This window comes from Artemia sp. Qi Xiang Cuo, chromosome 6 (genome assembly GCF_049724085.1).
Source record: "Artemia sp. Qi Xiang Cuo chromosome 6, ASM4972408v1, whole genome shotgun sequence".
NCBI lineage: Eukaryota > Metazoa > Arthropoda > Branchiopoda > Anostraca > Artemiidae > Artemia > Artemia sp. Qi Xiang Cuo.
Genome location: NC_142799.1, coordinates 30,290,087 through 30,317,319, shown reverse-complemented (window position 1 = coordinate 30,317,319; position 27,233 = coordinate 30,290,087). Strand labels below are relative to the sequence as shown.

At 35.4% G+C, this 27,233-nt stretch overlaps 1 protein-coding gene across 2 annotated transcripts; it reads right to left on the bottom strand.

Moving 5' to 3' along the window:
• Positions 1-346: 346 nt before the first annotated feature.
• LOC148951109 (uncharacterized) lies at positions 347-26,688 on the bottom strand. 2 transcript variants are annotated; one of them, XM_089090145.1, is made up of 4 exons: positions 26,471-26,688; positions 16,027-16,196; positions 14,583-14,680; positions 347-1,974 (listed from the first exon to the last, which is right to left on the bottom strand). In XM_089090145.1, exons 1-4 carry the CDS (start codon positions 26,634-26,636, stop codon positions 1,758-1,760), a joined length of 651 nt encoding a protein of 216 aa, XP_088946271.1. In that variant the 5' UTR covers positions 26,637-26,688; the 3' UTR covers positions 347-1,757. The 2 variants fall into 2 exon arrangements, with proteins under 2 accessions (XP_088946271.1, XP_088946272.1); XM_089090146.1 differs by lacking the exon at positions 26,471-26,688 and adding an exon at positions 16,737-19,038.
• Between the last annotated feature and the right edge of the window lie 545 nt (positions 26,689-27,233).

The following is a 27,233-nucleotide window of genomic DNA, read 5'->3' as shown; positions in this document are numbered from 1 at the left end:
ACAGCACAAACGTACGACTATATATATTGAACCTTAACTATTGAAACTTACTACAACCTAAGGAAATCACAGAATGCTGGCAGAGCCTTTGGTCATGACTTTATAAAACTAATTTTTTACGAAGTTTCATTTGCAAAACACAGAAGTAAAAAGACATTGGAATTGAGCTTTACTGAGCAGAACAAGTTTTCCGATGGTATTTATCGCTTCCGCTGGCCTAGATTTCGGAATACATTCGAGATTCATAAGATGATGTCCAGAACTCAAGCGAATGTTTTTGTTTCGAATTCGCCACCCGTCGTTACATTGGAGTCGAATTTTTAAAAGTCAAATCCCGAACAAAAAATCGTTGCCCCAGTGTAATAGCGCAAATCCAGAGGGAACAAACAAAAATCGAGAATCTTCGTGACACCGTACAGAAAAAATTAGTAGACTATCAGCCCAATTTGTTGAAAATCTCTTTTTAATAAAAAAAAATCCCAGTTTTTAGCGAAAATCTCGGTTTTTAGAAAAAATCCTGGTTTTCTTACAAAAAATCCAGAAAATCCCGGATACAAAAAAATCCCGGACCGCAAAAAAAAGTCCCGAAAAACCGGGATGAATCCCGGACGGTGACAACCTTGATTTCAGCTCAACTAGAGGAGGTATGAAACTACATTAAACACTACTATTTGTGTCCAGATTTTTAAAAGGGTGTATGTTGTTAAAAATTGCTGAAAATTTTTCTCTAGCATACAAATAGCAGGCCAAACTATAAAGTCTTAAAAAAAGGAAAAGATTTAAAGAATTGTTTTCTTTTTCCCTTAAAAGACTATGTCAATAGAAAAGGAACAGAAATTAATTAAAAAAACTTTTCCTACAAAATAAGTTTTTCAAAGAAAAGTAAAGAACTCCATTAAACCAAAAATGGGCAAAAATAAAATCAAATAATCTGCCAAGCGTGAAAGTACCACAAATCAGCATCGATAAATAAATGAAACCCAAAACGAACAGAAATTACAATAAAATAACCGAGTCAAACTCAAAACGAGCAGAAGTTAACATGAGTAGGGCTCAAAACCCCTATGCCTTCCCAAGGTCAGAACATAATTTGCACACTACTGAACAAAAACAAATGAATGTGCATTGTCAGTTTAATATACATACACTGATATTTAGTAATCAAAATGTTAATATTATTAATGTTAGGCAAATTATGTTCTGGACTTGGGAAGGAATAAAGGTTTTCAGCCCTACTCCTTTAAAATTTTAAAATTTCTTTTCTTTACCAATGAAAAAGACTACGTCGATCAAAAACGAATAGAAACTAATTAAAAAAAAACTTTTCCTACAAAAGAATTTTTTCAAAGAAAAGAGAAGAGCTAAATTAATTCAAAATTAACAGAAATAAATATAATAAATGCATGCACAATATAATATAATAAATAAATGCACAGAAATTCAGGGGCCCAACAACCAGAAACACAAACTTTATTTCATCAATGACATTAAGACAATTTCTGAACTCAACCAAATAGTCGTATATTTTAAAATATATGTGGCTTTCACATATTTTACAATCAGAAGCACGATGGAATCTTTTAGAGTTCCTTTATGTTGCCACATAGTTGCATCCCTGAGGTGGTAACAAGTGGCAGCTACATTTGCAATTGTTTATCCTACTTCTTTGTCTAATAAATAAAGTTGAAAGATATTCAATTCAATTTTTAGCAAATTTATAAAATACAAAAATTGAGTTTTAATATCACATTCTTGAATTAGAGGTCGTCAACAAATTCCAGTTTGAAATGACGATGAGCTAAGTTTAAAAGGCGCAATACAAAAGGATTAAACACTTCCTTTGCGCCGTAAGAACAAAGTCGCAGGTAAGAGTCGCAAGATTCGGGATGTCCTCCTTCTCCTTCTCTGAGGGCTTCAAAATAGCGGTAAAATCGATTCCTAATCATCAGCTTCGTTTTAAAACTTTCTTTTTCTCTGCAAAGGGAGAATATTAAGTTAATCGACACTGTGATAGGCAAGGATATTCATGGGATGAAACCTGTTCTCAAGATCTCCAAGGCTTGTACGATTTTAAAAATGTTACCTTATATTATACCAATGCTTGAAAATCCTACTTTATATTTTTCTGAATTCATTGGTATCTTCAAAATGAATTTTTGTGTACGTAACAGTCAATAAGATTGAAATTTTAAAACAAAAACACTATAATATTCAGAATGAGCTTGTTACGAAAATAGCACCGTAAAGCCTCTTCCCGTGAAATCTAAGAAATTACAGGGATTTGTGCATGTCCCGGTCTCCGTGGACCAATGGTTTAAATGTCTACTTAAACTCTGGCTATACCCCTTTATAAGAAGTCATTTTCGGTTTTGAGTGCATCATGAGTCACATAATCAGAAGGATGAGAGGCATCCCTAAGAGCTTGATTCATCTAAAACACCCCAACCCCTCGGACAAATTATGACCTGAAAATTCATTTGAGCATTTCAGGTCTCTCCTCTCCCGGATTATTTCGAAGTTTTAACTTTTTCTTAAGAGTAACTGAGTCAAACCAATTGGAAAAAGCGAGGAAAGGCTCGCTTAAGCTTTTTATAAGTCTAGCATTTTAATAATAAGCTTAGCTTAATAGACTACCGTTTCCAGCTATTTTGTGCCGTAGAGCACAATTTTGGGCCAAACAGAGCACAATGTCACAACATTAGAAACTGTAAAATATCCACTCTATTAAAAGTGACAATATGTCATGGGAAGATATGCCAGCTTTCAAAGGCGTACTCCTATACAGTCGCACTTATTGCAATTAAACGCCATCAAAGTAGTGTATAATTTATTTTTTATCAGCAATTTGAGAGGATGCGATACCTTAAAGAATCACCCTATCTCGTCTATTATAAACTTTTTTAGTTTATATGGCCAACCGATTCTGAACGGATTGGCTGGTCTTGCCATAATTTCTGTAGCTTTGATGAGGGATCTGAATAAACGAGAGAAAAATAAAAGCTGGCATATACTTTCCAGGAAATTTTAGAAAAAAACATTTAATTTTTCCTTTTTTTGTGCTGGAGATAGAGTTATTCACATTTAATGATAATTGCATCATTATTAAGTATGAATTTTGTGTTTTGATTGAACTGATCAGAGATTTGTTTTTAAAGTTCAGAAAGGGGTAGTCCCTAAAAATATTCTAGCATACCTGCTTAGAAAATATTAAATATCAGTTCAAAAGAAGAATCGTTGAATAATTTGACACTTTTGGGAGTATGTACATTGAATAGACAGTATTTTGCTTAACCAATTAGTAAGAAATCATACGTTATCTTTGTTTTGAACTAGCTTCTCGTTAGCTTTCCAAACTTTTGACAAATTTAAGATCCCCTATCGATTTTTACCAAAATTACTTTGGAGGTTCCCCGTCGTGATGGGAAAATTTGCCCATAGGCCCTTTGTCTTTGAAACTGTAAACCGACACTGAAAGTCGCAAAATGATTTTTATGGTACCGAATCCCTATAGGGACAGAAAAAATATTATTTTTTATGTTGAAGCACAAAACGGATTTTAAACCTGAAACGAATAGCAATTACTAAGAATTTGAGGGAAGCTGTGATCACCCTTGATCCCAATCTCTGCGCTAAAATTTAGCCAGGGTTTGCCTGAGAGTTTACAACAATTTTATATATATATATATATATATATATATATATATATATATATATATATATATATATATATATATATATATATATATATATATATATATATATATATATATATATATATATATATATATATATATATCTATAGTATAATAGAAACTGTATAGTCATTTGTTGCCCCATGCTTTTACAAAAAACTTTAATAGCCCCCTAACATTCCGAGTGATCTTTGTTCGTTTTTTCCTAGTTTTGACGTAACCCTTTATTTTTATTTAAAAAAACACCTTTTTTAAATTTAATAAAACAAACGCTGCAGCAGTTCGGTTATCCTATCTGAAATTCTGTATTTTTTTTTTCCCGGCTATTTTTCTCGTTCTAAAAATAAAACTAATCACTGCTTTAGGATTTTTCTAAAATTAAAAAACACAAATACTAAGTTTTGGCAAAGGATAGCCGAGCTACCATCAATCTTTTTTTACATTTTATGCCTTGGTATATTATAGCTCCCATGTAAAGCCAATTGTGTCACCATGGCTTAACAAGGGACACCACTCCCCCTAAGAAATTCAAGCAGTGAGTGGAGGTAAAACGATTAGTAGTAGGACAAATGGGACAATATAAGGTGTTGCTCTCTTTCCCCTGATCATGAAATGGGAACCTGGACAAAAACTATCAGCGTAATACTTCTTATATCTCAATTTGGAGGAGTAAATCCTATTGTTTTCTTTTACCTCGAATCATGCCTTTGCAATTTCAGTTTTGATTAACGCACATAATCAGACAAATTCACTCTTTATTAATAGTTTCAAACCGTCCCTCCATGAAGTAAGCTGCTTAACGTAAAATGGTCAATGATTAATCAGCATAAAATAACTCACCAATCAGAAATAACTTTACATTTTTAAAGTCATTATTTAAGCCAGCGTGAAAGGTCGACTTAGGTAAGGTGAAACCACCATTGCTCCGAAGGGACGAGTTCCAAATAACGTAGACCAAAGAACATCATAAATAAACATATACACTAACACACTATATAAAGGTTACTGATTGATCAAAATTTTGTGTATTTTTACCAATTTGAAGTCATGAAATTTCAAAACATGGTAAACCAACAGAAAAAAAAAATGATTTTCAGGAAGCTTTTAGCGCGTGCACAGTGAGCCAGGTAACAAATTGGTTTCATACAATAAATATATCCAACACCTTAATTTGTATGTTTTTGGGTTAGAAACATTTGACAGTTAAAATAATGACAGTTAAAAGTAATTTTTCCTAAAATTTGTAAACATGGCGCGCAATCTATATGAAAGTACATAAGAAACTGTTGGTCCAAAACTGATACAAGTGTCATTTCTTATTGTACTGCTTTGTTAACTAATGCATAACTACATGTAAACACATATATGAGCCATCTTATATTCCTTCCCTGCTTAAAACAAATGTGTAACTAACAATTTTATTTTAACATAAGGAATTTTTAATGTTTATGAACTCATTTTCTACGATTTTGTTTTCTGGGACAATCTCGCACTTATGACTGTTATTATTATAACGTCATTTATGACTGGAAACTACGGTTATGACGTCATTCTTTATCGTGTATATAAAGATTAGTTTTAAAAAAGGATCTTTTTTTCGAAAAATGGATTTTGTTCTAAATATTGTATTTTGATCATTACAAAAGTACATAGGTTTGTAATGGTGTAATTTTTGGCTCGATCCAACTCCATTATCTAGGGCTTCAAGCTATTTTTCAAAATTCTCTTAAATTTTTCTTAAAAATAATATTTTACTATTAAGACTAATTTAAATAATAGCTAGCATTCCTGAATCAGCTAGAAATGTCAATTTTTTCTCACTTGCCAGTATTTTTTAAATGCGATTTTTATCTTTACTAGTTTGCTGCCACCGCTACAACTATGATGTAATTTTGATAGGTAATCTTTCTTCTTAACAACAATCCTCAGAGGTATTTTTATCATATATCCAGGAATTCTTCGTTCTAAGACTATTTTTCCGAATTTAGATCTCTGTCTTTTATGTTCAATTATATACATGATGCTCTTCCCAAGCAGTTTTCTGTCCATTTCCTTTCACAAATGCTCCTCAGACCCCAAGAATGAAACCATCAAAGAAACCAAAATGAACTCCAACAGTAAGGGCTTATTTTGATCGTTTTATTTCATTTCAAAATTTATTACTATTTGTAAAGTAACATAAATACTTTTATTTATTTTATAGACTTAAGTAATTCATCCTCTGGAAAACAAAAGTCGTTTTTTTCACAACCGGGTTGTGTCCTTTAGATCTGCACTCGGAGTAGCACCTTCTTCATTTCATTATGGTACTCAAAAAATTCAAAGGTAGGCCATCTAGAACCAACTAGGCCGATTGCTAATTTTGGTGCTCAAAAAAATTAAAAAAAACTAATGTGGATAGCATGATAGCATTTCCATACAAAAAGGTACTGGTACTTGCTAAAGATGTTATGCTAGGAAAACATACATCAATAAAAAAGGTGAGAAAAATTGTAACCAACCTTTGTTTATTTACTACCTCTGTCACTCATTTCCAAAGAACCAAAAAAAAACAAAGTAAAAAAAGTTAAAGATGAAATGTTATTTTTTCTATAAACTATTCATGGTTGCTCAAAAGTGGCAAAAGATGGGAAGTAATTTCCCAGAGGCCAAGCCCATCGCAACCAAATTTAAAATTTGTCAGAACTGAAAAATCATTCAATTGATACAGTTTCCAAGGAGCACCATATATATAAGGAGATATTACGCATTTCAAATTATAAAGCTTCTGCCCCCATATTTTAGATTCCAAAGAGCACCAGCCCAGGTACCGAAGACATAAGTTTCATAAGAAACCCTCATCCTCGGAGCAATATCAATTGTAATAATTTATTTGATGGTTATCGTATTTTCTTATACCTATCTCTTCTTTCTCGCTCTCTTTTTGTTAATTGGTAACAATTGGATAGCATGCATATTTCATTCCGCATTTATTTTTCTGTGCTACAAAATGTTAGGTATTTAAAATAATAATTGGCTCGTTATGTCTCGTTTCAATACAAAATAGAAGCCAAAATAGAAATATACTAATAAAAATAATTGAAATCCAAACAAGAGTGGGCCTGTATACCACAGTAAGGCTGTTTTACTATGGAATTTTACACTATGGTTTAACAGAAAAAATTTACCTTTACAAAATTAGAGGAGAAGTATTCACTTCAAGAAAAAAAAAAAGAAAATAGATCTAAAAAACCTGACAAGGAATAAAACAAGAGCGTTTCCGTGTTTTCTACTCAAAGTAGCTCAGCGTGCAACATATTCTATAAGGAAGCATTAATATTCAGCTTAAAACTATAAATTTGCTTGACATTTTCTTACTTAAATTCTTAAACAAAAACTGATAAACAAAAAACATTGGTTAAGCTGTCTAGTAAAGTTAATACTTATAACATTAGTTTTATCAACATTATATTATAGTGTTAAGTTTGATAATATTTTTAAATATATCAATAACTAATAAAATGTGAATAGTAAAATGAATAGAGATTGGCAAAAAATCGTAAAAGTAGTCACGAATCCGAGCTCACTGATAAAAAATTTTTTTTAATGAAAAATAATTTCGCAAGAAAAGGACCTGAAACATGCAATGACGATTAAAATACTGTAAAAATTGAAACCCTTTATTAGGTATCCGCGTGAGTGAATGAATTAAAATTTGTCTTTTCTGCTGAGTTTAGCAAAAACTTTATTTTCCCAGAACCTCAGATAAAATTTAGTAAGAATTATCCCGGGAACAAGAATTTGTTTTTGTTTTTTACTCCAAACTCTTGTCTGTGACATCATCAGACATTTTTTTTTGTAAACATCCCATTACCGAGAAATGTCTTAAAAGAAAAGATGGCTCTAATCAAACATTTTAAAAGAAAGGGGGGAACAAGGTGTCAAGATTTTTCTTAGGGATTAAATGAAGGATTGCTTAAACTACCAAAAAATTCTTCGGAGACACGTAATAAATACTCGCCAAGAAAAAAAAAACTTCTGTTATTTCGAAAAATATACACACAAGCTGATATATTAGCCTGCATATATTTTATATAAATATAAATAAAATTTGTAATCTATATCAAAACATAGTATTATTCTTGTTTGTTGTATACCAGATTAACATTAGGAGAATTTTACTGTAGCCCCACGAAGTTTATGAAACTTTAGATTCTGTGATGACAAGATATAGGCTACGTACTCAGACAAACAAGAAAGCGTGGTATAACATTTTGGAGTCGTAGATACCTCACATCCAGGGTTGTAATCCCAGTCCAATTTAGCTGTTTGCGCAAGACTAAATCTTTTCGAAGGAGACAATTTTTCATCTTGGATAAAATAGATTTAGAAAGTCGATATTTGAATAGAGTATTTGGGCTGGAGGGCATTCAGTCCCAGACTTGGTCCAAAATAGATATTTTCGTTATACTATCCAATGATTATGACTTAAAAAAGTCTATCTCTGTTAGTAAAATGTACTATTTTCAATGTGAATGATGGATATTTGAATCTGAAAGCGAAATGTTCGGAAAAAACTAAGTCTCTTTTTTGCGGACGTCAGTAATTATACTGAAGTTGAAAATTCTAATATTGTGAAAACCTGACATTGCTCATGATACTGCTACTACTACTATTGCTAACAACTCAATGTACCACCAAGCTACCTGAGCCCAACACAGTTATGCACCCTCCTCTTCCGCTCCAATCTATTCAAAGCTTCATTCCAAAACCCCTCCAAAAAATTTCCAATTTTCTTTAAATACTTCCTTACGACCTCTTCCTACCCTATTCAGGAACGGACTGCTTTTCGTTTGGGCCTAGATACATCATAGGCACTGCAATAGCGCTGCCTAAGTAAAGAACGATGTTGGTACAATGTATTATTTTTATATTTTTTAGACCAGGGCACTTCGTATTGAAGGAGTTGTCGAAAAACTTTAAATAGGGCTCATTCGATTGGAAATTGAAAGGGCTAGTGCCCTTTGTATTGTCGAATGCGATTGGAGGGCAACCAACCCCCCTCCCACACCCACCTTTTCCCCAAACAGATCCAATCAAAATTTTGAGATACCCATTTTGTTCACAAGTTGAAAAGTCTGGAAACTATACATTTGAGGATAACACCCCACCCCACAGCCCTCAAAGCAAAGGTTCTACGTTATGCCCTGGGGACACGTAAGGTTTTTATAGAAAGCGTTGTCATAGAAACTTCAAAAAGGGCTCATTTGATTTGAAATTGAGAGGGCTAGTGCCCTTATAAAGAGTCTAAAGTGATCAGAGGGCGATTGCCGCCCCCCCCCCAATTTCATCATTCCCTCAAACACTTCCGATCAACATTTCTGATATAGCCATTTTGTCCAAAAAAGTTAAAGGGTCCTGAAAATATGTCTTTGGGGATGATACCCCCCACACAGTCCTTAGGGCTAAGGTTGAAAGTTATACCCTGGGGGCATATAAGGTTTTTATAGAAAGCGTTGTCGTATAAACTTCAAAAGCAGCTCATTTGATTGGACATTTAGAGGGCTAGTGCCCTTTTTACTAGTCGAGGGCAATGGGAGTAAAAATCAGCCCCCCCCCCACGCCCATCCTTTCCCCAAACACTTCCGATCAACATTTTAATATAGCCATTTTGTTGAACGTAGTAGAAAGGTCTGAAAATTATGTCTTTGAGGATGACATCCCCCCCAGAGCCCTCAGGACAAGAAATTTAAGTTATGCCCTTGGGGCATATAAGCTTTTTATAGAAAGCGTTGTTGTAGAAACTCCAAAAAGGGCTCATTCAATTGAAAATTGAGAAGACTAGTGGTATTTTTATTAGTCGAAAGTGATCTGAGGGCAAATGACCCCCCGCACGGCCATTATTTCCCAGAAGCACTTCATATGGAAGGGGTTGTCGTAGAAACTTCAAAGGGAGATCATTCGATTGGAAATCGAGAGTTCTGGTACCCTTTTTAATAGTCAAAAATGATTGGAGGGCAACTAGACCCCCCCACGGCACCCCCAATTCCCCCAAACACATCCAATCGAAATTTTGAGATAGCCATTTTGTTCAGCATAGTTGATTTCCAGATAGAAAATATATTTTTGAGGGGGACACTCCCCCACAACCCTCAGGGCAAGGGTTTTAAGGTATGGCCTGGGGGCATATAAGGTTTTTATAGAAGGCGTTGTCTTAGAAACTTCAAAACAGGCTCAATCGATTGGAAATTAAAGGGCTAGTGCCCTTTTTAATAATCGAAAGCGATTGGAGTGTAACTAGCCCCCTCCCCCCCCCACACCCATCATTTCCCCAAACACATCCAATCAAAATTTTGAGATAGCCATTTTGTTCAGCGTAGTTCATTTCCAAATAGAAAATTTGTTTTTTGGGAGGAAACTCCCCCAAAACCCTCAAGGCAAGGGTTTTAAGTTAGGCACTTGGGGCACATTAGGTTTTTATAGCATGAGTTGTATTGGAAAATTCGAAAAGGTTTCATTTTATTGTAAAATCAAACTGCGCGTGTCCATTTTAATGGTAAACAGTGTTTTGAGTGCACCTCGCCCACCCCCCACGCCCATTATTCCCCCAAACACATCCCATCAAAGTTTTGAAATAGCAAGTTTTCTCAGCGTAGTTGATTTCCACTTAGAATATATATATTTTTGAGGAGGAACCTCCCCCAGAGACCTTAGAGAAAGAGTTTTAAGTCATTGCCTGGGGGCATATAAGGTTTTTATAGAAGGTGTTGTCGTAGAAATTTCAAAACAGGCTCATTCGATTGGAAATCGAGGGTTCTAGTGCCCTTTTTAATAGTCGAAAATGATTGGAGGGCAACTAGCCCCCCCCCCACGCCCATAATTCCCCCAAAAACACATCCAATCAAAATTTTGAGACAACCATTTAATTAAACGTAGTTTTAAGTTCCGGAAATTAGGTCTTTGAGGATGACAACTCCCCCACAGCCCTCGGGGCAAGGGTTGTAATTTAAGGACTTTCCAAATCCTTTCCATTTTTTCTTAGGGAATGGATGCTCCTATAAACGTTGGAGAGGGCTCAGTTGATTGGAAATTTAAAGTTCTTGTTCACTTTTTAAGAGTCAAAAGAGATTGGAGGGTAGCTATCCCTTCCCCCTCCTCCAAGCCATAAATGCATCAGATAAAAATTTTGAGATAGACATTTTGTTAAAATAGTTCAAAGTTCTGATAACAAAAAACTCCAGTGTCGACACAGCCCACCAGGGCCTAGGAGTAGGCGTTTTAAGTTATGCCCTAGGGCATAACTTATTAAGGGGGGTTTATAAGTTATGGGAAGGGGTTTTGTATGGGAAGAACACATAGGAAATCTATTATAATTATCCAACTATAAGGTTAAAATACATACTCTGTGATAGATGCAAAATTGCTTTGGCACAAAAAATCCTATTAAGGTCAATTCCAAACAGTCGTAATCCCTTTGTGTCAGCAAGTGAAATAGTCTAAACCCCCTTATTGGAGCTATTTTTTCAATCCATTCATTGTTGTCAATCGTTGTCCACAAGTTATGCAAGTTGTCTATTGTTCATATATAAGGTTTTTATCAAAGAGGTAATCGTATAGACTTTGAAAAAAACCTAATTCAATTTAAATTGAAAGTTATAGATCTGTTTTTTAAATTCAAGAATAATAGGAAATTAAGTACCCCCCCCCCCTCCATGCCATAAAAACTTGAAACTTTTTGCAATCAAAAACGAACAAAAATTAATTAAAAAAAAACTTTCCGAAAAATATGTTTTTCAAAGAAAAGTAAAGGCCATTTTAAACTTAAGCTCACTTGATACGAATACCTGCTAAAATTCAAACTCAAAACGACCAGAAATTACTATTAAAGAATAAATGAAACCCAAAACGAACAGAAATTAAATAAACAATCATAGCAAAAAACATACAACAAGTAATAATATAAATGAATAAATAGATCTTAAAGCGAGTAGTGCTTAGATTGAATATGAAAATCAAGCTTAAAACGAAAACAAATGTTTTGCTATTAAAGTATAAATGAAACTTAAAACGAACAGAAATTAAATATACAATCAATACGAACAAACATACAATATATTAATGTAAATGAATAAATAAATCTTAAAACGAGTGAAACTTAAAAAGAATATGCAAATCAAGTTTGAATCGAATAGAAATAACCACAAACAAGAATTTGGGTATCGCCTCACTGCAGAAGCCTAAAACCTACTGCGTCATTGGCGCTTTACTGAAAACGAATCATATTATAAATATTCTCTTTTGTATTTAATAATGAAGATAAATATTAAAGTTACAGTAAAATTTTAAACTGATGAGCTTTTAGCAATTAATATCATTATGCAGCAAATATTCAGTTTAATTTGTTAGTTCTTTTCAAAATTAGTCAAGACAAATATAGTTTCACTAAAAAAAAATTTGAATACTGCCCCCTTCTTTAACTGTAAAAACCTAAAGCCTTCTGCGTCATTGGTACTTCATTGAAAACGAATTGCTCGTATATTACAAATTTATTATTTTCCAGTTCTTACAGCATTGAAAATTAAAATAAAATTACAGTGAAAAAATATTTTGAAGTGATGGATCTTTCAACAATTAATATCATTATATATCTAATATTCAATTTGATTTTGTTTATACTTTTCAAGACTGTTGAAGACTCATATAGTTTTGCCACTTTTTTTTAACTCTGCCATTTTTTCCAACTAATCGTTTTAGTTTGTTATGAAAACATTCTATGGCTTCTAGGCATTTGTATTTCAGCGGAAAACTGCACCTCAAACTTTGTGGAACATGCATTTTCTTGCATGAAACACCAAAATATAATAAAATGTCAAGTTTCGGAGTGTTCCACCACTCGCAAGCAAGTGCCATTGGTATTTTTGAATCCGCATGCTCAATTTAGGGGGTGGAGGGTAGGCTAATTCTCATAGCAGCCCCATTCCGTCGTGGTATGATTCACATTTTCAACACCTGGCGTCCGGACTATCATATAATCTACCAAGCATACAACTACCCCAAATCAGTATCAATAAATAAATGAAACCCAAAACGAACAAAAATTAAAATAAATATTAGAGTCAAACTCAAAACGAGCATAAATTAATATGAGTAGAGCTCAAAACCCCTATGCTTTCTAAAAGCCAGAAAATCATTTTTACTATATAGCAAAAAAATTCAAATGAGTTTACTGAAAAAATTTGGCATTGTTAATTTAATATACATGTGCTGATATTTATTCCCTAAAATCTTAATTAATTTTTGATTTCTAAAAGTTACAAAAGTGAAAACATTTCAAAGAATTGTTTTCAGTAAAGCGCCAATGACGCAGTAGGTTTTAGGCTTCTGCAGTGAGGGGATACCCAAACTCTTGTTTGTAGTTATTTTTATTCGATTCAAACTTGATTTGTATATTCTTTTTAAGTTTCACTCGTTTTAAGATTTATTTATTCATTTACATTAATATATATTGTATGTTTGTTCGCATTGATTGTATATTTAATTTCTGTTAGTTTTAAGTTTCATTTATACTTTTATAGCAAAACATTAGTTTTCGTTTTAAGCTTGATTTTCATATTCAATCTAAGTACTACTCGCTTTAAGGTCTATTTGTTCATTTATATTATTGATTGTTGTATATTTTTTGCTACGATTTTTTTTTTAATTTCTGTTCATTTTGGGTTTCATTTATTCTTTAATAGTAATTTCTGGTCGTTTTGAGTTTGGATTTTAACAGGTATCCGTATCAACTGAGCTTAAGTTTAAAATGACCTTTACTTTTCTTTGAAAAACTTATTTTTCGGAAATTTTTTTTTAATTAATAAAGTGGATAGAACCACGTTTTTGTACAGCTTGTTGTTTGATATATGGTCAGTGAAATGAGCACCCGTAGACAGTTCCTCGAGAAAATATCTAACAAATTCTTCTCTGTCTTCCAAAGCACCCACGTTTCAGAGCCACTTTTGATTACTCTCATCACTGTAGCTTTTAATATTCTAGTTTTGATTCACAGACTTAGCTTTCTATTCCTCAGAACTTCTATCTACTATGAAAAAAAAACCCTGAGTCTTGGCTATTCTGCATCTTCACAAAATCTACCATCTCTACTAACAACACTATCCAGGTAAGTGAAGCTATCCACTTGATTGATCTTCTCGTTACCAAACATCACCTCTTCACTTTCGTTCATTCTAGTCTAAGCGACTTAGTTTTCTTAACTTTAATTTTCAAACCTATTCTTCAAAAATTCATATATTTTGCTGACATTTTAATCTAGGACACTGAAATCATCTGCATCAGCAACGTCTAGATCAGAAATCAGATAAATACCAAGCCTATCCTCTTGTACCAAGATAATTGAGATACAGTCACCAGTAAGAATGTAAGTGAGCTTTCAGACAAATTGTAGAATGGTGGAACTAATTGTTTACACCCTTTAACTGTGGTGCATGTTTATTAAGCTGCTTAGCACTGTCAGTGACTGGATGGTAATGGATCCCGTAGGACAGTCTGAGTATATCCTGATTTGGGAACATATTCGGTGATCTAAAAACTACAGTCGGCTCATCACAATCCGCATTACTAAGTTTAGCAGTGAAAACTTGTTTTATAAAATTTTGAAACCAACTTTAGCCACATATCTCAAATACAGATATCAACAGTGTTTCTGTAATCACGGAGACTTTTCAGACGGAGACGGAGATCCTGAGAATATAATTCTCAGGATTAACTCAAGGGAGAACTGGGTACCACATCCCCAAACTCCTGCTACATAACTAATTCCACGTCCAACTGGGTGAGAAAACTTGTTAACTCTCCATATTAGTCATAATTTGCGAGAAAATAAAGGAACAACATAGAAAAACGACAATTTACCTTAGCTCATGTTTAAATAGACCATAGATAGGACCAAATCGCTCAGTATCAAGTCCCATTTCACATAAGAGTCTCTGTCGGCAGGCCTCTTCTTTTATCTGAAAAAAAAAATATAAGGTGCGACAAAATTTATAATGTTCAAATAAATAAGGAAATCGGATACAGTAGAACAGAATGCACAGACTATACCTTCAATACTGACTTCAATACTGAATATTATTATTTCTAAGTGTTAAAGCTTCAACTATTTATTTGTAAACATTTCTTCTTTCGTTTTTCCAATTTTTCCCTGGTCCTGACAACAGTTATGCCTTGGAAAGAAAAGAAATGTGATATAGTAAAATCATAAAAGCTGAGTAGGCAGATCCGGGTAACTTTTCCATATTTCTTGAAAACAAGATTTATGACATCTTCATTTGCTTAATTATTCACCCATAATCTTGAAAATATCACTTTTGATAGAAATCCATTTAATGACTCCTCCTTAAAGAAGGGAAAACGTTCCTTTATTTTACTCCAAAGATAAATCACATCAAAATTCTTTAGAAGTTTGACAATGCTGAGTGTTTATTTTGCATGACATCTAACCAGCGGATGGAGCCATGAATTTTAGGAAACACTTAGACATTCTGAGACAAGACTCATTCTGATTGCATAGAGCGAGAAATGCCCAGAAATTATTAATTGAAAACAGCTTTTTTCAGCGTTGCAAACCGAACTAAAATTGTCTCCCTGAGAGGACCATCTCAGTAGAACCATCCATTGAATTGTCAAGTGAAGATTCGACAGATGCATTAAATCTAGAGACAACACTGGGTAAAGGGCTAAAGCGATTTGGGCACTCGCAACGTTCTGGTGCCGGGGATATGCTAAAAGAATGGAAAATCCAATAAAAAACTAACATGCTAATTCAAAATAGTTTTATTTATTATCCAATTCTTTTGTATCAAATTGTGTCGTTCCTATGCCAAGACTCCTTTAAGCTCCAGTCCTTTCAGGACATGGGTGAATATTTTCTGCCCCCTTTCCGCTCTCCTTCCACATAGCAAACCACCAAAAAAACATGAATTAGTTTGCACAGCAAACACTACACATATTCTAATCAGAACAGCCGATCAAAAAAAGAAGGAAGCTTAGCTTATTTTTATGTGTACATCTAAAATTGATTTTATATGCATATATTGAATATCCAAAGAGCCAGACTTTTGTCTAGGCATAAAAAAGACACTTTTGCGAGGCCCAAATGCCCAAGCTGTCAACAATAGCAAGTAGGGGAGAACGAATAACTAGGCCAAGAGGTCACTCCGAGAAAAGGATTTGGCAAGGAAACAAGTTGGCAAAGCCTGCTCTTTTGCTAGTATATTTATCTATTCTCGTAATACTCTGGTTTACACGCTTGACAGTTGCGAATTGGTGAAAACCTTTTATGACTCTGCTGACTTACCTCAAGGTATGTAAAATACGCGTCTAACTTTTTCAGGTTTGGTCTATATATTGCCGGATCAAAAGTATATTCCATTCTTGAATCCTCTGTTGGTAATATGACTCCTCGTGCGCTCCTTCCTTCAAGAACACTTCGAAAGGCGACTGATATTGGTAAATTGACGAATAGGGCTGAAAAATAAAAGTAAATTCATAAAACAATTTAACAAAGTCCAACCAAAAGTGAATGAAAAAAAAAAACATTCAATGAAGATTCATTGCTCAACCTGATTTTAATACACCCATCGCTAGAAGGGAAAAACATGGTTAGAATTTTTGGTGTGTGTTATGTGCTTCAGTATAAAAATTGATAATATTTTTTGAACGCGAATACAATGGAAAAATTGTGACATTTTTCTCTTTTTATGTTATTTTTCGCCGTATTGCTCTTATTTCAGCATTCATTCTTGAAATGCTAGGAAAAAAGTAAGATCGCCTTAAGATCATTTCCTACCTTAACCGCAGCAGTGTTATTCTCGTACATAGCACTAATCACTTTTATGTTTTTGTCTGGTATACCATACAAGGATAAAACCTTTACTAAAGCTCTTCTATCAACAGAATCTAACGCTTCATAGTAATCTATAAAACTGAGGAGCAAAGGTGTTTGACAACTAAGGCACTTCTCAATTATTAACCAAAGAGTGAAAATTTGGTCGACACATCATCTACCTTTTCTAAAACCGCACTGTTCTTCTCTTAAAACTTTGTCTACAGTATGTGCTTCAGTATGTAGAGTGCTACTAAAAAATGATTCCATCAAAATGGTTAATATATGCATTTTTTTCATCGTTTTTGGCATAGATCTTAATTTTTAGGAACAATCTGTGTTATTATATGCGTTATAAAACCAGAAGGAGCATTCTTGTAAACGATTTAGTCAAGTAATTTGATACTAACGAGAGAATGACACCACAAACACTCAGTTTATCATGAGCATTCTAATTAAATTGAAAAAAACAAACATAATATGATAGATAGGCAGAGACAACAGGAAAAATAGCGCCTTCTACCTGACAAAAACATGGAAAATCAGAAAGAATGCATGGCCCATTTAATGTGATTATTCATAAAATGTCGTGCCTTAGGGGGCTAAAAAGTGCCAGTCGCGAAAAACCAATGGATAGTGGAGCTGGCTTATGAGACTGGCTAGTCGCGAATAAGGAGCGAAGTTGTAAGCTATTTAAAAACTGACAATGATTCCATTGTCATAATCAATTGTTGGCTATAAACAACGTTAACAATGGGTCTGTTTCATGTTTTTGTAAGGTTTTCAAAAATCCTGATCATTTTTTGAAGTAACTGACAGTCAGGTAAAGGGGGAAAGCCGAAATTTGAAGTTTTATCAATAAAAAAAGCGCAATAATTTTAAAATACTGCCAAAAACTAGTAGCCAGAAACACTTTACATTAACTGGCTCGATTCCCTTTCCAAGTCTATCCAATAATGGTCTTCTCGCAGATAACCCTCTGGCAAACTTCTGCTAGTCACGAATAATGAAAACTAAGCCGGTTTCGCTCTCTAACTAGCGAATAACACCCTAAAGCCTTTCGAAATTTCTATTTTCTAAATCTGACTTTGTCAACGTATGGGTGCATTAAAGGCTAATTATTTTGACTTTTGGATTTATTCAGGAAAATATTCAGGCAATAAGGTAAGTAATTTCTCGAAAAAATTTAAAATTATAATCAATTTTTATGTTCATTTCTTTAGATTTTTTGTTTACTGACAATCAACTCTGCTTAAACAAGAATACTAAAATTCTCCAACCCTTTTCGATTCTAGCAAAAAAAGGAACAAAAGGAGATATTTTGGCGTCAATAGGCCCCTTCTTTTGCACTAAGATACCACTACATCTAAGATCTCACATCTTTCTGCAAACATTTCCGTTCTTTAACTTATCTTGATTCTAAGATCTTACAGCTCACTGATGTTAGCAAAAAGTGTGAAAGACGCCATCTTTCAGCTATATAGAAGAATGATAAGAGAACTTTGATGATATAATCATCATTGTTCTTAGACCGCTGATCAGAGCAGAATGATGAAAGACGTTTGCAAAAGAATGCCATAAGATGTAAGATCTTAGTGCTAAGATTTCACTTTTAAGGGTTCTTTGTCAAATGATATAAGATCTTAGCACATAGATGCAGTGGCGGATCCAGGGGAGGGGCGAGGGGGCCGCACGCCCCCCTAACGTAGTCTAAAGTAGTGTAATTTACTTAATTAACGCAAGTTTGCGTTAATTAAGCTTGCTCCTAACGCAAGTTTTTCAGAAACTTGCTTTGACCCTAATATTTGGGTCAAAGGAGATGGGCAGACGTAGTGTTTAAGTTATATTTATTTAACACAGACATTTTAACAGCAGCTTTTGAAACGAGGAATAGGCTTTTTAACTATTAAAGCAAATTGCGAAAATAACGCAATAGAGAATAAGAAGAGCATGTGTAATTTTTATTCTGTATGAAATTATAGTCATGGACATTTTTCTTAATCCATTCACTGATAACTTCTTTAATATTTATGGAACAATCATAAAGAATATTGACCAGTATAGAAAATTGGGTAATTATGTATTATAGAAACCCCACTCAAGAAGTTTATTCTGATCTGTTTGCGTAAAACCGGTTCGTCTGTCTGCATTCAGAGACAATTAGCTTAGACACAGTGAGATAAAGTACTATATAGAATAGGTATACTTTAATTAAATATTTAATATAGTATAGAGTTGGTATTTTGGTTCGGTTAGGTGTTTAACATAACGTGTTCTGGGCGGCCTGCTTTCAATAATTCTTTGTTGTAGTTTCCATAATTGTGTTACTAAGGTATTATATTTTCATCATATTTAAGTATATTTAATTAGGAGTAACCTTACTTCACTTCTTGAGTGGGGTTGCTATAATAGATAAGTACCGAAAATCGTTCCAAACTGAAGTTTCAAGTATGAGATTTCTTTATGCTCTTTGCAATACTTCGGCAATTTCAAAAGACTTCGCTTCAATTAGTACAAGTCCTTTTTTTCAATATTAACACTCATTTAGAACTCATTTTTTAAGTTCGAGACTTAAAAAAAACCGTCTTTGACGGTTCACATTTGACAGAGCTAAAATGTTTGCAAAATAAGTATTACTTTTTTTAATGCCATAATTCCGTTCGCATGAGTACATTTTTGAAACAGTAGCGCTGGAAGAATCTCCTACGTCTGTCTACCCTCAAAGGTATGTTTCAATATGAAAGCCTCATTCCACTAATTCATTCATCACTTTCAACATTTATTTGGGAATGATGTTAACAAAAAAGAAGTAGGCAAATATTTCTTGTTTTATTAAGAAAGGATTCCTTCTCTGTCCAAACAAGGTTAGGAATAATAAGAACTTCCTACTGTAGCAAGTTCTTTCTATTCCTGAATAAACCGAGAAAAGTTTGTCAGATCTTCTTTAGTTATCTAATTGTGACTTAATCTCTTAATAAAATGTAGAAAGCGAGAAATGAACTGGAGTGAGGCTTTCTTAATAAAACAAACCTCAAATTCGGAATAGAATCCAAGGGTAGGAGTATTTTTAATATGTCATCCGAGCATTAGAGAAAATATCAAAAGCCGTAGGCCTGAAATAGTCTCATCAAGAAGAAGTGTGTTATGCTGAATTTATACTAGTCCTTAGCTAGACACCAATGTCCATGTACAATCGTTTCCGAATGAACTTAAATCTTAATTTACTTCCTTTTTTATGAGGCTTTCTGATTACCTTGGGCAGATTTACATTACTGAGCCGAAGCTCTGGCCACAAGGGCCAGCTGTCTCGAAAAGCTGTTCTGATTGGTCAAAAATGATATTGAATATACACTGATATCTAGCTCTTAACATGCTAGGCATCATCAAGCAGTGTTGCCACTCGACCGGCACCGCTCCGCGGCGCCGGCCTCTTCAAAAAGCGGCATTTCCGCGGCATCCTTGAACCAAAATATGGTAAAAACCGCGGCATGCCCGAAATTCTCGGAAAAGCTGTGTTTTTTATTTTTGAGAGAGTACGGGTGAAAAATCTTGCTTTAATATTAATGTTGACTCAGTGTCAAGTGAAGTGTGGTGAAGATCGGTCATAAATTTGAGAAAACACGAGCTGTCTATCCTTCTTTTCAGCGGTCAAAGGTAAGCATGGTCAGCTCAGTCCGTGAACAAACATTTGTCGTTCATCGTTTTTGTCAAGCACGCAACAGAAGTAAAAGTGCTGAGGTACCAAAGCAGGGAAAGTCCATGGTGAGAAAACCGTATAAATGTGAAGTGAATAGTGAAGAAATTAAAAGCGATTTTCCCTTGGGCCTTCAACCCTATCCAATAGAATAATTGATGGGTAACTAGATTCTCGTATCTCAACCTTTTTCAATTAATGTTTGATGAAAATCAATATCAAAAGCTTTAAGAAGGAACATTCAGATAAATAATACAAGACAAACAGACAAGATTAATCGGAATCGGACTGTTCACGTGTGTCACAAACAATATCTTTGGCCAGAGCATACACAATGCTTTGGTTCAAAACGTTACAGTCACGAGAAGAGGCACTATCCTTAACTTTGAGTACACGCTTGACTAGTCCGGGTTCTAGCTCTAGCACTGCCTTGCCCGAGTCAAGCCCTCCTTTAGAATTGTGCTTAAGGCCACACTTGGTTTTCAGTGTTGCCGAAAGAGTCACTGCACTCAGTCGGTTTCGCTTATCAGTATTCACTTCCTTGAGCAAACTTGAGCTCGGCAATAACGTTTGAGAAAGGGAGTGAGAAAAAGTACTGAACCATTTTCCCGACATTTAGGAACATCCGACTACCATTTGGTGACTTCGTTTGCAAGATGTGGTGCCAGTAAACGACAATGTCCATGTCATCTACGTCAGGCAGATCGACAGTACTAGGTAGAGCTACACTTGGTATAGACCGCCATTCCTGCTCTAGCTTTGCTTTATTCTAAAGCACAGAATCGTAGTAGTCAAAGAACTGACGAAGACTGGGAATTTTCAGTTCATAACTAGAGCTTGGGGTAAGCAAGTGTACTAGCTCGTAGATATTTTCAGAGAATGGAAAATGGTCAAGAATTTGTTGAACAGCTTCGACGAAGAAATCCCTCGCGGAGCGACAAATTTGGAGACTTTCCGCTACAAAACGGCCTGGTAACTACTCTCGTTTCAAGCCCCACAAGGAAATCATACTCTTTGTAGCCGATATAGACATTTTCGTCGGGACGATAGTTCACTTCGTCATGCCGATTTATGTCAAAAGGGTTGACTGTTCTAACATATGAAGGCTTCATAAGGTTCATGGCTAATGTCCGAAGAAGTTTTTCCACCTGGGTTTTCATAAGGTGAATAGGGGTTTTTCAGACTGGAAGATGGTGTTGAACTCATTCAGCTCTCCTAGCAGGTACTCGACAAAAAACATCATAACCCTCGAGTATGGGTTGTTTAGTGTCATTCTTACATGATCATTAGCATGCGAGGGATCATCAAGTACCAACGAGTCCCAGTCCAACGTAAGAGTATCCCACTGTTCGAGAATACGACGTGCACAGTTTTGAAACGACAACCAGCGTGTTGGAGCCAAAGCAAGGAATCTGTGCTATTCCACTTGAGTAAAGACTTGAAATTCCTTCCTATATCCATCTTGGCGTTTTGCACTATGCCTGAAGTGATTACACACAGTCCGACATAGATCTTCGAGGCTCTTGGACAGTTTTTTTGCAAGCAAGACTTGCAACTAGGGCACACAGATGGCAGCTACATTTCACAACTGTAACCCAGGGATATTTCCCTTCAACAAGTGTTTTGACTGAGTGGTTTATCCCCATCATAGAATTCGTTGTGTCAGAGCAAAATCCGACCCAGTTTTGTAGAGGAACACCCGCCTTCTTGACATCATCCATCACTTTCACTAGCTGGTTGAATAGACCAGATGCTGATCCGTCGCTGCATTCGACAAGAGCGAGCAAATCTACCTGCACATTCGTTGCTTCATCACAAAAGCTGACACAAACAGCAAGTTGTTTGGCTACAGAGGAATATGTGGTCTCGTCAATTACTACGGAGAAAAGATTCATTTTCAGGTTTTCAAGAAGCTTTTCATGAAAATGAGGGTCCAACGCTTGTCGAGCAATATTAGTTGCTTTAGTTCTACCAAGAGTGGCCTGGCTTAGAAGATCTGGGCCTGGCATACTTTTCACAAGTTTCCGAAAGCGAATAGGGTAGATCGTGCTCAACGAGAAATGTCACTAGCTTCGCTTCAACAGTGGCCACTCTTTCGATTTTTGAATCACCAGAAAAATGAAGACTCAATGCCATGGTCTTAGAAGACGAAGTTATCCACGCTTTTTTATTTTCTTCGTGAGCTTTGGTCTGTTTGTGCCTTCTTGCGTCGTGTTTCCCTTTTTACAAACGAAATCCTTTTTTGCAGTAAAGACAGTGAGCTAAATATCCACTGTTTTGACCGGTTGCTGATACCCCTGTTACCACGGTAACTTCGAATCTGCAGTTAGTCGTTTTGCAGTTACCGTGATATCTGATATACGGTCCACTGCAAAAACGACTATTATATTGCCGAAATTGCACTTTTCAAAAGTCATCCCAAAAGAAAAACTGATAACCACTTACATAACTCAGTGCTGAACTTCTTTCTCACCAATTTGACAAAATTTGATGAAAATGAGATGACTTTTCAGATACCACGAGCAGATACCACGGTCGGACCGCGATATCTGAATATCAGTAACCGCGGTAGCAGGCCAGATACCACGACAACTGCAAAAACGCCTTTTGACCGTGGTATCGGATACTACGGTAGCTGCAGAAACGACTTTAGACCGTATATCGAATACCATGGTATCTGCAAAACCCCAACTATTGTCGTATAATAATAATATTTATGACCCACTCTATAGGTTTAAGATAGTGGAGAAATCAAAGGAAAGAAATAGAGAGAGTACAAAACAACACACACAACAACAAAAACCACTCAATGATAAATTCTGTTTCTAAATCTGGATAGTAAAATTTGTTTACCGAAAAGGGCTGAAAGACCAAATGAAAATACGCTACTTCGTTGCTAGAACTTGGGCCCATGCTGACTTGGACACAAATATTCAAGCAACGAATTAAACGGATACGTCAATTACGATCCTATTCAGAGAAAGTATCCTTCCCTAAGGTTGATCATGAAGTTTGACAGCCTGACGAGGACCCTTGCCAAGAAGGGCCGAAATATCCGTTGTATGCATTACTTGAATATATTCACGATTAATAAAATTCCATACAGTGATATTCCCTGTCAGATTTGGGGTACCTCTACAGCTAGTAGCTGTGTTGCATGCTTGCCGAAAACGATTTACGACAAATAGGTGTTCACGCACTGAGCAGTGTTAACCAAGCTCATTTGATTGGGCCACTGAAAAGCCGAGTTTGTATTGAGGTTCAAAGTTTCCGCGTCATAGTAGAACAGCGCTGTGAGCATGGCCTTAAATATTCTGAACATCATGCTAGAGAAAACAGTAAAAATGCCAAAAACTCCTCTTAACACAATCCAATATTGCATTGTATTCACTTAAAATACCCATACAAAAATTTTCAGTTCAACTTTAAGGAGTCCGGTGAAGAACGGATACAAGAGCCAATTGTTTGGATCACAGATTAAATTTTGGGATTCCATAGAAACCTTTGGTCTTGTTCATTTTGGATGCCTGTTCAACTATCATCAGTTTTGGACATCTTTTGTTTTGCTTGTCGGGATCCCAAAACGTAAATGGAGGGATACCTATGACACTGCAAAAGTTGTCCGTCTGGCCGTCTGTAGCTTAAGCACGATAGCTGTTGAAGGGAATGAGATATTTTGATGAAACTCGGTGGGAGGATCCTTTGGGTCAAGGGAAAGGTCGAGTTCGTAGATGGGCTCTGTAGCCCTACATTTAGGGGTGGGGATTCAAATTAAGGGACGGACAAAATATTTTTAAACAGCTACTGAGATAGTCGATCATGGGGTAAGAAAACATGCTGAACACGGCAATGCAAACCATCTTCTTGCCGGACAAGTTGTTCGCCCGGAATCCGGCCAAACCGGAAAGTTTGTTAAAAGTAAATGTTTTATTTGAAGTTGATAAGATGTTCGATTTCGGGGTAGGAGAGCATGCTGAAATCGTATATGACAATCGTTTTTTAGCCGGACATATATTTCGTCCGGAATCCGGCTGAAACCTGATAATTTGTTATACGTATATTTTTTATTTGAAGTTGAGTAGATGCTAGAAATAGGGGTAGGGAGATACGCTCAATTCGTTTCTGAGCTTCAATTTTTCGCCAGACAGGTAGCTCCGGATTCTCGGCGAAACCGGAAAATTGGCAGAAGGTAGGATCGTATCGATCTGTATCGTCAAAATATACATGACTTACAGAGGTGAACACACATGCTGAATCCAAATCTGAAATTGGTTTCCTCAGTGGATTAGCCATTCGGTCTTAATCTGTTTCTAGATCTTTAAGAGTAAAAATGTTCAAGGAGTCTGGCGAAGACTGGATCTAGCGAAGACAAAACCCAATGTCTGGATTAAATATTGAATTTTTGGGATCCCATAGAACCTTTGGTCTTGTTTTTCACTTTCACAGAGGCACATTCAGTTATCAGATATAATGCGTCCAGCCAGCCACGTCGGAGAGTAGAAAAGCTGGACACAGTCGACAAGTGCTAACAAGGAAATTGTTAGTTTCGAAAAAAATTATATTTCTTAGCTGTTTCATCATCGTGATTTTGATGATCTCTTCTAGTGAGAATCGGGCTTTCAAAACTTTCGGTAAGAACTACACCTCTCGTTGATACCATATGATGAATTCAAATTTTGAAATGATGAAGTAACGAGCTGGCAACTAGTTAAAACACGCATTTTGGTAAACAGAAAACAGATCATAGAAGCCGACCACCCCCTCGGATAGGCCAGTACTTTTTGGCTCAATAAACTCTTTCTGACCTGATTACATTCAGGGCCATAACGACTAGGCGGGAGGTGCCCCCCCCCCCCCAAATATTGTCGGCCAGTCTTTAAAATGTAGCCAAGTCAACGCACAGCACCTCTATTTTTCGTGAAAACAGTCAATTTTTTACTTGGAAACAGTAGATTTTTCTTAAAATCAGCCGAATTTTTGTCAACACAGTCGTTGTTTCTGAACAATAGTCATTTTTGTCTGCATAAAACAGTCGGTAAAAATGACCAGGCAGTCGATAAATACCCCCCCCCCCACATTTTAGCTAACAACGGATCTTACGACACCTAGGCTACTTAAATATAGTTACTACTTACCATCAATACCATCAGACAATCCTGTGAAATAAGACAAGTCTATCTGTCCTTATTGCTAACTTGAAAACACTTGGGCTGAGCTGACAGAGGTCATGAAATCATGAGATGAACTGAGAAACTCAAACGTCAAAGTTTCGTCAAACCCTCAAAAATAACTCAACCCCCGTCGAACACACTGGCCTCCCAGAGGACAAGCTTCCGACCGCCGACGGGTCATTAATTAAGGTCCGTAGTTGACTTCCACGAAACGAATCGGATGCGTCTTTGAAATCCTCATTTTATGCAACAAAATCATTTGTGAAAGGTAAGAAACTTTAAGTTGGACAAATTTTACATACGGGAACAAATGTGGCATAAACAGTCAGATCGCGGCAAAGTTTTGGCGTCCGGCATAATGAAAATTTTATGCAGTATTTTTCTCAGAATCGCTGCATACTGCCGTAACATGCGACATAAGTGGCAATACAGTCATCAAGACACATAAGAACAACACTTCCAGTACCTGCGCAAACGATTCAAAATAGTGGAAAAATGCAGGAAGACACGATTTTTCCTTGCATGAAAATTTGGTATATAAAACTGAAATCTTTTGGACGATGAAGGTGACTTTGAGCAGCTGAGCTTCTCAGTGCAGTTTTAATAATTTCATTTTTTTAGTCTAAATATCTCTCATTTAGCAGAACTAATGGGAGCTAATGATTTATTGACACGGGGAGTTCAATAAACTGGTAATTCGGAACTGGTATACCACAGATAAATAACGATAAAATAACATAAATCCAATTCATCCTGAGTGGATGAAAGTGATAAGAGAAGGACAAAGAGAAAGAGTCGCCAAAGAACCTAGGCAAGAATGCTCGATGTAGTTTGGAAACGTGCTAATTAAAATATATGCTCCTCTACTCTGATTATTTTGAGCTATCTTAATTGAAATATGGTTCGCATTTAATTGAAAATAAATGCAACTATATTGCGATTTCCTAGAAAAATTAGAATGGATCGAATTTTAATTGCAGGAAAATGGATACGCTTAATCGGTGAATTGACAAATTCAAGCAACTAATTAAAATAAATGAGGAAAACTTACACATATCAATGGGTAACTTATTATTGATGTATATAGCTCTTTTTTCCCTCGATTTTTGATCTCGATTTTTTAGTTCATCTTCAAACTTTTCCCAGTCAACGGCTTGTGTCAATAACCAAAGACCATTTGTCGCCAAAAGCATAAGAAAAATAGAGCTGAAATTCATTTTTACGAAAAACTTTACACCTTACTACTGGACTACAATGGATCATACCATCTTCTCATTTTAAAATCTACTCCTCCAGAATTAATAATGAGCATATTACCTGACCTAGAAATAGAAAGGCAGGTGTTTCGTGCAAATCCATATTCATGTGCTGATCTCCGCTAGCCTAATGACCAGCCGGTTAAACGTAAAAGCAACGTAAGATTTCGTTGACCCTCTTTTGTCCCATCTATAAGGTGAACGTTCTTCATTAAGTCCAACAATTGCCAAGGAATCCAGAACCAAAAGAAGAAGCTTCCAATCCAAAAATATTGCGAAATTATAAAATAAGACATCGATTTAAAAAAAATTAGGTCAGTGGCTAAATAAAAAAAAAGGATTTAAGATTCTAAGCTCTCATGCTTAGCTTTGGTATAAATTACCTGTATATAATAAGCAACTATTTCGTGAGTTACGTAAGAGTGACAAATTTTTTTTTTTTACGTTTTGTATCCAATTTTGAGCAAATATTGAGTTAATAAACTTTCAATTGCTGCTTGTTGTTGAGCTTCGTCCTGGGCAAAAGGGGAAGAATGCAAGACAGGGCCGTGACTATTA

What these genes read in the sequence shown, in the direction of transcription:
- LOC148951109 (XM_089090145.1), bottom strand. Translation starts at nt 26,636, where the DNA reads ATGAATTTCAGCTCTATTTTTCTTATGCTTTTGGCGACAAATGGTCTT. An exon ending in CGTATTTTACATACCTTGAG is followed by an intron (nt 14,681 to 16,026) that starts GTAAGTCAGCAG and finishes TTTTTTTTTCAG; the next exon opens with ATAAAAGAAGAGGCCTGCCG. An exon ending in CTATTTAAACATGAGCTAAG is followed by an intron (nt 1,975 to 14,582) that starts GTAAATTGTCGT and finishes CTCCCTTTGCAG; the next exon opens with AGAAAAAGAAAGTTTTAAAA.